Source organism: Salvia miltiorrhiza, chromosome 6, assembly GCF_028751815.1.
Source record: "Salvia miltiorrhiza cultivar Shanhuang (shh) chromosome 6, IMPLAD_Smil_shh, whole genome shotgun sequence".
NCBI classification, from domain to species: Eukaryota; Viridiplantae; Streptophyta; class Magnoliopsida; order Lamiales; family Lamiaceae; genus Salvia; species Salvia miltiorrhiza.
Window position 1 is genome coordinate 4,956,002 of NC_080392.1, and position 10,510 is coordinate 4,966,511.

The following is a 10,510-nucleotide window of genomic DNA, read 5'->3' on the forward strand; positions in this document are numbered from 1 at the left end:
CATATCATAGAGAATTGAAGCTGCTCTTAATTTTGTCTGTCAATGCGCTCATATGGCTCTTCTGCCGGCGGAGTTGTTTTGGGTGCCTGCGCTTTGCTTTGCTTCTTCTCTCCTCACTTTCATCATTGCGCCTTGGCTGCCTTGACTTGAAGCCTTTCTTTCATTCCTCCAAATTCATACGTTTTTTTTCCTCCATGAATTTAGATTAGTTACCACTTACCACATATTGATTTCCATTTTGTATTTGTTGATGTAGTCCCTTATTTTTATATAAGGTCAAATATATAATACAATTTCCTTTTCTTTGCAGTTACAGCATATTCGATGCTTCAAATACTATTCACTGATGAGATATCCAATCATGAGAATCTATGAGCATTGTATACATGAGTGCTTTATCATCTGGGAGCAAAGATCAAAATAATCATAAATTGAATGTCAGAAAGTAACAAAAAATGAAGAAGAAGCACATAATTAAGTAACATAAGTAATATCGAGAAATGTCTTGATTTTGACAATGTACTCCACGGCATAGATAAGAGTGAATGTTGTAGATGCAAAAATTATAATGATAATGGCAGCTGGTTTGTGTTTGATCGATGGCGAGTCAAGACGGCAGCAAGGCGGAGTAAAAGAGCAGTCCGGCGGCGACAGCAGCACAAGCGAGGGCGGATGTCCGGAAAAGTCGAGCCAGCATGGGGGTGTTCGGTGTTGTCTCGTAGAGACATGGCGACGAGATTTGATGTGTATTGGATATATGACAATTTCAAAGTTGACTGGAGATAAAACAAATAAAATTCATGTGACTAAATCTTCGTCTATCTCCTAAAAAACGAATTTTTGTCATTTAAGTTTTATAGGCCTTCTATTTCCTAGCAGACCTATACATTCAGCTCTTTGATTTTAATTTTCTCAACAATTCATGAGCTTCAAATTATGTTATATATTAATTAATTTAATTGCTCAGCTGTAAGGTATGCATAATATTGATAATAAAAAATTTGCTCAGCTGTGTAAGGTAAGGTCCAAATATGAAAGTATATAATACTGCTAATAATGCGTTCACTTTGATGAATAAGTTTATTATTAGAAAAGGAATGATGACAAAAATTATACCTTTAAATGTCTCATTTCTTTTCTAACATTTGACACAATTTAAAAGAAAAGTTCACCATTTTTCAATAAGGAAAGAAAAATGGTAAACTTCTATTTTGTGTCAAATGTAGGAAAAAAAAGAAGACATTTAAAGGCATAATTAAATTTTTGTTATCCTTTTTTTTTCAATGATAAATTTATCCATCAAAGTAAACGTAACCTAATTAAAATGAACAGACAAGTAAGAAGAGGTTTCTTCAAATAGAATGCTCTATAAACAAAGAGATGAAGTTTGAGGCGAACAAGAGCAAATAATGAAAAGCAGTAAACAAATAAACAAACATATATATATCAAGCGCTATTCATGATAAGCTATCATCATTGTTGGATGCTCTCCGATGCCGAATCATCAGTTACTATCCCATGCTGCGGAAGCTGCATGGCATGCCAAAAATTCACAACATCAGTCATGTATAATGTATTAATTAAGGTACGTAGTTCAATTCTTCTATTTACAAATCAACTAAATTTCCTAAAAATTTTATCAAACATGTAATCACATGCAAATTACTTTGATACAGATTTATTCCAGGAGACTGCTATAAAGAAGAGCTCAAGATTAGGGCTTTAAACGAGCTTCTGTCTTGTAGATCGAGCTCAACCCGTCATTCATTTATCGAGCTCAAGCTTGGTTCGTATGATACTCGCAAATGTCGAATTTGAACTTGAGCTCGACCTCAACTCGTCAGATATTCGTATAAAATAATGTTCGACCTCTTAAAAACGTATGAAATGCTTGAAAAATTAGTTGAAATATATATATATATATATATATATACCTGCTCTGGCAAGATCCCAGTCGCTGTCAAAGCCAAGGGCCCAGAAAAAGTAACCCCCAAGCCCCTGCTCCTTAGCAAATTTGATCTTGTATTCAACCGTAGTAACGTCGTCGTATCCTATCCAATCCGTTCCGGCGTACGAGTACGCCGACACGGTGGTGTTGTCGAAAACCACCGTGGCGTTACTCTCCCGGTTGAATTCCACTATAGCTGAATAATTCATCACTCCTAGAGTCGCCTGCTGCCAGATTCCGGCAGCGGGGAGCTCCGATCCCGTGCAGGTTCGGATCCTTGAGCTGCCACGCCCTCCCATACGCCGGCATCCCCATCACTATCTTCCCGACCGGAACGCCGTCTCCCTTCCACGTCGGATATCCCGTAGCTCGTGCTGACGTTGCTGCTTGCTGTCAGTAGAGCAAGGCGTGAGCTCCGGTGAGGTTCGGCTGCCACGCGCCGTCGTAGTCGTAGCACATCGGGCTCACGAAGTCCACGTGCTGTCTGATCGCCTCGCCGGGATAGCTCCGCTGGACGTTCCCGGGGATGAAGAAGTTGGAGGCGAAGTATACGGCGGCGGAGAGGAGCAGCGGCGGTTTGGATGAGGCTAGTGATTCCTGGTTGAGGGCGGCGCGCCACTCCTCATAGAGAGAGGCGAGGTTGGCCATCTCCTGTGGATCGGCGGGGAACTCCCAGTCGAGGTCGAGCCCGTCGAAGCCGTAAGCTCTTGCTGTGCGGATGGACGACTGGATGAATGCGGCCCGGTTGTCGGAGTCGCTCGACATGTTGGACAAGATTCGAGGATCCGTCGCTGCTCCGCCGATGGAGAGGAGGGCCTTGGCGGGGAGGACGGCGGAGGTGAAGGCCGGCATGAGCTCCTCGTCGAGCGGCGTGATCAGGAGCTGGAAACTGGTGGCGTCGACTTGAACGAAGGCGTAGAATAAGTGGGTGAAGTAGGAAGTAGGTATGGCTGATGGTGCAAGTGTTGAAGATGAAAGCCAGTACGCCCCTTTTACGCCGGCACGCGGCGCTGCCATTTGCGACGAGGCTGTGATGTGTTGAGCAGCGAAAGAGATGATGAGAAGTGACAACATTTTCTCGACAGCCATTGTTTGGTGGCTGTTGAAGGATCGTGGAGCAGGCGAAGCCTAAATATGTTAACGAGGAACCTAACATTCATCGAAGATTCTGTCATAGTTCAGATCGATGTTTCTTGGCTTTATTAGAGTATTGATTTCTCTTCGTTTTGCCGGCTTCGTTATTTTCTGTCCTTTTTCTTGGAACCCTAAGGTTCAAATATGCTCTTAATTTGCTTCATACATGCAAAGTCTGGAATTACATCATTCATTCATTCATAAAAATGCAGAAAACAGTACTGGTAAAAGCCAAATGGCCATTCTAAACTCATCATTATAAGTAAAATATGATCCCCCTATCTTTCACTAAAAATGGCCATTGATTTAAAAAAAGAAAATACAAAACCAGGAAGCCAAGCACAAAAGATACACAAGTAAAGTTTGGGAAAGAATGGCGTATTATAGATGTGTCCAAGAAAAATTATACAGCCGGCATGTCAAGTATACTCTTCCATAGTTGTTCGTTCCGCATTTAGGAATCTGGAAAACCTGCAATCTACGACATGTAAGATATTCCTCCTCACTATATTCATTTTTATCCTAGCATCAACGCAAACCTTTTGGATTACCTTGACCCAAACTCATGCACTAACCACATTTTCTTGTCGTTTCGTCCAATCAACAAAATTATCCAGAATTAATGGCCAAGCTTCATCCGTGTCGTAATTGTTAAGGTCTGGAAAGCTTATCTGCCCAAGTAAATATGATATTTACCTAACATTATTAGATGATGCACAAAAAGAAAAAAGAAGAGAAAAACAATGTTTAGAAACGGCAAAGCAAGATCATATCATAGGATGCCTTGGCAAAGAAACACTGATATTTAACCAATTCGTGTTATCTCCAGGCAAAATGAATATTTCAACCCTCCAAGCAACAGATTTAAAATATGAACTAAGAAGTACCTCTTGGCAAAATCGAAAGAAATTTGTCCATTGATCCATGTTTATTACCTTGTAGTCGCTTTGACTCTGAAGTTGAAACAAAGCTTACCATATCATTAAAAATGTACAGATTCATTAAATATGGAATTCATAAAAGTCAGAGAAACTTTAAAAGGTCATCATCAAAAGTGAGCATTTCAGACTAAGAGAATTATGTTACAAAGGCTTATGGGGGCTTTTCGTATAGTAATCATTACTCACCTTAAGAAATTTAATGAATGAATCTACCTGGTCCTGATATTGGACCCCTAAAACGAGTTGTAATAATACACAGGCGGTCTCAATGTCTAGACACTTCTTGTTATCCTCTGAAAGTAGACAGGCCAGAGAAGCATTAGAAAGAGAATACACATATATCCACACAGAGAATGCAGCTGTACATCATTGCTTACCCGTTAAGCAGTAACGGAAGGCATATCTATAGAAATCATCAAAATTCTCTGACTTCAAGGCCTTCTCATCAACAAACTTGAATCAGTTAGTGCTATGTTCTCAAAATGGCCAAAACATCAATAAGGGAATATTTGCAACAGGAGCTACCTCTTTCTCAAGTTCTGGCAATGACTTCTTCAATTTAGTTATTGTATCAGCCTTAAGAGTTTTCAACCCTCTTCGCCACTCATCCTGATGAATCAAGGAGAGCATGGAAATTTTATTGAAGGAAACAATGCGATGTATGCAAAAATGTCAACAGATAAACGGCACTATTGTGTCACAAAATGAGCATACAACATTAAATCTGGATATCTAAAATCAAAGATAAAACCTTTAAATATCCAAAGATTACGAGCAAAGTTAGCTGGTGTGTAGAATTGAAAATTGAAGCACCATGAAGCAATCAAATTGTGATTAATGTTCTGATGTCTCATGGTAAGATATATTTGTTACATACTTCTTCTCAGCAAAATGTACAACGCTAAAATTTGTCATTGTAACTCTCAAGCTTAAACATCGGGCCTATATAAAAAGAGAAAGATGTTCAGTAGCACAATTTTTTGCCACATAATCACCATATTTTTTCCCGAAAAATTCACAGGCTTGATATAGGGAATATGACTGAGAAAACACCAATTAGTGAACCATGTATATTGGGATCCAACTCAAGCCAGGAAGTCAAATCAACAAAGAAGGCCAAACTAATGGCCAAAGGATAGGGAAATGGGGATAAACCACACGTCGACTAGCCCCCAGACTGGCTATTTGATGAAGAAACTATAAATTAATCACAATGGATAAACCATGGAAAGGGAAAAAGAAATAAACCTCAAACAAAATAGTTTTGTGAATGTTAAAAAAGAAAGAACTGATAAAACTCAAAAGCAATAGAGCTCACCTGGGTAAAATATCCCTGCTTCTGAGCATTCATTTTCCTTATAACAAGTGAAATATATCCAGGTTCAGTGAATAAAACATGTTACATGCTTGAGAAAATAAATTAATCTAGTGAGAATATTTCTTCAACAAATAACTTACCAAGCTAGCACCAATATCCTAACATCAGTACAGTCCACCTTTAAATCAGAGCATAATGCTTCAACCCCTTCTGGACTGTGCAACAAATTGTTATAAGGTTTTATTATTTTTTGAGTGGCATCAGTAATTCAAAGAGGTATGTAGCATCCAGCTTTATTTGAAAGTAATATGTTAAACACTAAATAAAGAGATTAGCAGTGTAAAAGCTTCATTAGTCAAGGATAACAATCATGACTGTAACTACAAATAGTAAGGGCCCTCAATCTTTCCAGCTACGGTTTCTCTCTTTTGCTGATGATGCTACTATTTGAAGAGTACTAATACAAAAATCAATTTCAATTACAGAGGTGACACAAGTCTCATAATTTCTCACCACTATTTGTGGAAGTTGAAATTCGTATAGAAGGTTCAAGGATCCCTCTACCGATGCCCCAACGCCGAAATCTCAACATCCCAGAAACAGGACACAGATTACTTTCAAGCTTGGTCGGAAGGAAAAACAAGGAAAACTAAAATATGACAATCATTAACAATTTACATAAAATAATTCACTAAAAAGTTATTCAGTAATAATTTTCAATCTCAACATCCCAGAACCCGGACACAGATTCTTTTGATTATGATTTGATCTTATTATTGAGTAACAAAACAATATTATGAACACTTTGTCTTTAATTTGATGTTTTTGAGACTTCTAAACAATTAAATTTAATGTTTGGTTTGTTATCTATGTTGAATAATTATTTTATAATTTTTATGAACATTTTTTCTTTAATCCGAGACAAACTGCCTCAAATACGCCTTAAGACTTTTACAACATTGGTCTGCAGAAACAAAAGGCAACAACCATCTTATGCAAGAACAAGAATGCTCACTCAATCACACATGACGACTGATTAGCATATTTTGTGTAAAGTTCATCAATACGTTCCTCCACTTTCTTTGCAGCTTTGCTGGATGCTGAAAAGAAAAAAGAAATCTATCAGAAAACTAGAAAACTCATAGATACTTAGAATATGCCCTATATAAATTACTTCCAATAAAGATAGGTCTCACTACTGAGATAAACCAAAACTACTATGAGTCAATGCAATATCGTAAGGTCCCACGATATACTTCACTAATTCAAAGTTCTTTAGAGCATGGCAACTACATAGATTCATTAATACTATCAATTCTTAAAAAGTCTATACAGTAAACGGTATGCATCATGCACACAAGAGACAAAAACTGATTCGTTCTTTAAAAAGGATTCATATCCACTGAAAGTTAAAAAATGGACCCATCACAAAACCAAACAACATAATCCACTTAACTAACTTAAATTTCCAAACCATCAAACTCCCAACGCCAAAGGAATTTACACCTAACCTATTTCAAAACAAAACGGAAATAAACGCCTGCGGTCAATTGAATCCGTTGACTGGTCTCAAAATCAATATACCTATGGAGTTACTAAAAGGACCAATCAATTCATCTCGAAATTTCATACTCTCACAAATCAAATAAATTATCCAATCAATTCATTGCTCATCATCCCTTATACAAGAACACAACAATAGCCCCAGTCAAGAATCCAAACACATAATGACTATAGCGCATAACGAACAAAATTTAATCTAATGCCACAGAAAACTATATGCAAATACAGGCAAGAAAGGAAAAATCATTGATTAGAAATCATCACATAATAAATTAATAAATAAAAATGTGCAGCCGACAATATACCGGAACGAACAGAGTCGACGCGGGCAGTTTTGACAGGCGCAGAGGTTTGATTATCCGATTTTCTCTTGGAGGCGCGAGTCATGATAATTTGGTAATTTAATTTAATTCGGTTAAAAAGGATAAAATGAGCTTGGTTTTAGGGGAGGTTTCTTTGGGTGTAGATGGGGATTTTATAGTTTTTCCCAGGAGCGGAAGGGAGGTGAATGTACGAGCCTCGGGTTTTCGAGGGGTCGGAGGGGAAAGAAGCTTCGTTTGTGCTCATTGCTACTGCCAGACCAACTTTCCTAATGCCAGACCAACTTATTTCTATTTGCCCACCTCTACCCTAATTCAATGATTTATCTTTACATAGTGTTATTTAATTAATCTTTTTCAGGAATCTTTTAATTTTATACTCTCCCCTCCCAAAAAAAATTATCACTCACATTTTATACATATCAAATTTTCTGTGGATTAAGATAGTACATGCGATATTTATGTTTATATCAATATATCATACATAGGTAACATAGTACATAAGTACATCCTTTGGTTCCTATACAATATTTATCCTTTTAGTTATTTATCCTTACTTCTTTATATAACACAATGATTAACAAAATAACAATATTTATCCTTTTAGTTATTTGTTTACTTAAATAACAATAATCTCAATTCTTGTTAAAAGAAAAAGTCCAGCCATGTAAACATTGTAGAGTTGCAAACGATACATATTAGGGTACTTTTAATACCAGTGGGCCATAGAAAGAACTGGGCCGCGATTTGAAACAGCCCAATCATTAAACGCTAGAAACAGACTTCATCTTTTACCTAGGGTTTCATTTAACTTCCTACAGCAGCTCTTCTTCTCTGAAAGTGAAGCTGAGCTCCGTTCGTCAAAATGGTAACAGTTCTCTCTTAATCTCTTTCTCCGGCGCCTGTGGCCGTTGGTTTATGTTTTAGATTTTATATTTTTATTATTTTTGGTTTCTGAAAAGATTGATTTTCTCACAAAAATTGTTGACAGCCGTCTCACAAGACGTTTATGATTAAGAAGAAGCTGGCGAAGAAACAGAGGCAGAACCGACCGATTCCTTACTGGATCCGGATGCGCACCGACAATACCATCAGGTATCATCATCGACAACACTCCTATTTCTACTACTGTTGATAGCTGCTGTTTTATAACGACGTCGTTTTCTGATTGCAGGTACAATGCCAAGCGCAGGCACTGGCGCCGGACTAAGCTAGGGTTTTAAGATCTATCTGGATTTCAACGTCTCAGCTTCGAATTGCAGTTTTTTGCTCCTTTTCAGTTCAGTTGTAAACTTTGAAGAGTAATTGAATTATGGGTATGTTTCTTTGAGAATCTAGTTGTTTAGGATTTTACATTTTGCTGGATATTGATTACTGCCAAGTTCTTGTTAATCTGCTTTTGTTCAAGTCAAAAAAATTTCAACACAAAATTATGCTGCCTTTTAAAAATTTGATTTGGATGAATGACTTGCTAGTGTAGACAATTAAATTTGTCGTCGAATTAAATCATGCCACTTGTAAATTCATGAATTAAATATTCAATTATATTTTCTATTTTATTAAATGGGATTTTATTCCTAAATTAAATAGATATATAATTAATATTTAACATAAATGAATTAATGGGCTTATGGACACCTAAGGCCCTAAAGCCCATACATGGAAGCCCAAAGCCCATAAAGCCCATGAAGCCCATCTCTAAAATCTATAAATAGAGGTGTTGGGAGCTCATAAATGACAACGTGAAGGAACGGAAGATTGAAGCGCATAAGAATTCTCTCTAGTATCACAAGTAGAAGAGGCGAAGAATTGGAGAGTTCAAGTATTCTTCCAAGTATTCAAGTATCTTGAAGAATTCTATCTAACGTTCAAGTCTCCTTCAAATCTTCAATCGTTTGAGTATTCAAATCTTCAAGTATCCTTCGAATCTTCAAGTATTTGAGCATTCAAATCTTCAAGTATCCTTCAAAATCTTCAAGTATTCAAGTATCTTCAAATCTTCGAGTATTTCTTCAAATGTTCAAGCATTCCTGCGAATCTTTGAAGTGATCTTCAAGTATCCAAAGAAATCAAGTTCAAAAGCTTCAAGGCGTTCTTACAAAATTCTAAGGACGTTCTTCTCAAATCAAATCAAGTTCAACGTTCAATCCAAAATCACGACTTAAGTCCTTTGGATTGGCGTCATCAAATCAAGTATTTCAATAACCTTCGAGCTTGTTCAAGAATCAAATGGAAGAGAAGAATCAGAGGATTAACTAGAGATTGCAACCCGCATAAACTCTATCTTCAAATTCTATCAAATTATCTTTGTAACGCGTTTTGTATTTTATCAAATTGAAATACAAAAATTTGTGTTTACAAATTTTGGCACGCCCGGTGGGACATCTCTACCTCTCATCTCTACTCTTCACCAAAAATCTTGAACAATGTCCATTCAACCAAATGCAACTGCTCCAGCTTCATCTAAAGGTTCTTCGGAAAGCATCGGTGTGATCACGCGAAGCAAAGCAAAATTGATGCAAGAGGTGTCCAAGACGACCTCCCGTCTTCCATCTATCCATGAAGAAGATGACAACTTTGAGAGAAGCTTCACATTCCCCACTGAAAATTATCAACTCCATGCAAGTGTCATGATGACAAACACTTCCACCATGGAGGAACAACTCTTGAACTTGACAAAGATGGTTGAATCTCTAACCAAGCACATCCAAGAGCAAGATGCCCAGATTGCAAAGCTTAAAGGAGAAAAAGGAGATTCAAGCCACGCCAACAACGATAGGGAAGGCGAAGAAAGCGAAGAAGATGGAGAGAATAACGATGAAGAAATCTCCAAAGACAAATCAAAGAGTGATGGAAAAAGGCCTTCAGGAAAAGACATTCTCTTCTCATCTGGTGGCCTCATTCCCATTGACCAACTCAAAGAGTTCATCGAAGCAACAATGAAGAATAACTCCGATGGAAGCTCCAAGTCATCGTTAACTTACTCCAAGCCATATACTCGGCGAATTGACAGTATGAGGATGCCTCTTGGCTATCAACCACCAAAATTTCAACAGTTTGATGGCAAAGGAAATCCAAGACAACATGTGGCTCATTTCATTGAAACATGCAACAACGCTGGTACTTATGGAGATCATTTGGTCAAACAGTTTGTTCGCTCATTGAAAGGTAATGCCTTTGATTGGTACACCGACTTAGAATCAAACTCAATTGATAGTTGGGAACAACTGGAGCATGAGTTCCTCAACCGCTTCTATAGCACTAGAAGAACTGTCAGCATGGTGGA

At 37.6% G+C, this 10,510-nt stretch overlaps 2 protein-coding genes across 8 annotated transcripts; one reads left to right on the forward strand and one right to left on the reverse strand.

Annotated features, from left to right (window-relative positions):
- Positions 1-1,347: 1,347 nt before the first annotated feature.
- LOC130988123 (uncharacterized) lies at positions 1,348-7,619 on the reverse strand. Of its 7 annotated transcripts, none has more exons than XM_057911892.1 (10): positions 7,210-7,521; positions 6,357-6,441; positions 5,482-5,556; positions 5,342-5,378; positions 4,549-4,632; positions 4,401-4,461; positions 4,210-4,316; positions 3,970-4,035; positions 3,634-3,753; positions 3,305-3,553 (listed from the first exon to the last, which is right to left on the reverse strand). In XM_057911892.1, exons 1-9 carry the CDS (start codon positions 7,289-7,291, stop codon positions 3,646-3,648), a joined length of 705 nt encoding a protein of 234 aa, XP_057767875.1. In that variant the 5' UTR covers positions 7,292-7,521; the 3' UTR covers positions 3,305-3,553; positions 3,634-3,645. The 7 variants fall into 7 exon arrangements, 5 of the variants coding, with proteins under 5 accessions (XP_057767875.1, XP_057767876.1, XP_057767877.1 ...); XM_057911893.1 differs by having other exon boundaries at positions 3,305-3,560; XM_057911894.1 differs by having other exon boundaries at positions 3,622-3,753.
- A 316-nt stretch (positions 7,620-7,935) lies between these two features.
- Positions 7,936-8,654, forward strand: LOC130988124 (60S ribosomal protein L39-3). The gene is made up of 3 exons (XM_057911896.1): positions 7,936-8,092; positions 8,216-8,319; positions 8,399-8,654. Exons 1-3 carry the CDS (start codon positions 8,090-8,092, stop codon positions 8,445-8,447), a joined length of 156 nt encoding a protein of 51 aa, XP_057767879.1. The 5' UTR covers positions 7,936-8,089; the 3' UTR covers positions 8,448-8,654.
- The last annotated feature ends 1,856 nt before the right edge of the window (positions 8,655-10,510 follow it).

What these genes read in the sequence shown, in the direction of transcription:
- LOC130988123 (XM_057911891.1), bottom strand. Translation starts at nt 7,291, where the DNA reads ATGACTCGCGCCTCCAAGAGAAAATCGGATAATCAAACCTCTGCGCCT. An exon ending in CGTCGACTCTGTTCGTTCCG is followed by an intron (nt 6,442 to 7,209) that starts GTATATTGTCGG and finishes TTTTCTTTTCAG; the next exon opens with CATCCAGCAAAGCTGCAAAG. An exon ending in AGGATATTGGTGCTAGCTTG is followed by an intron (nt 5,379 to 5,481) that starts GTAAGTTATTTG and finishes ACTTGTTATAAG; the next exon opens with GAAAATGAATGCTCAGAAGC.
- LOC130988124 (XM_057911896.1), top strand. An exon ending in CGCACCGACAATACCATCAG is followed by an intron (nt 8,320 to 8,398) that starts GTATCATCATCG and finishes TTCTGATTGCAG; the next exon opens with GTACAATGCCAAGCGCAGGC.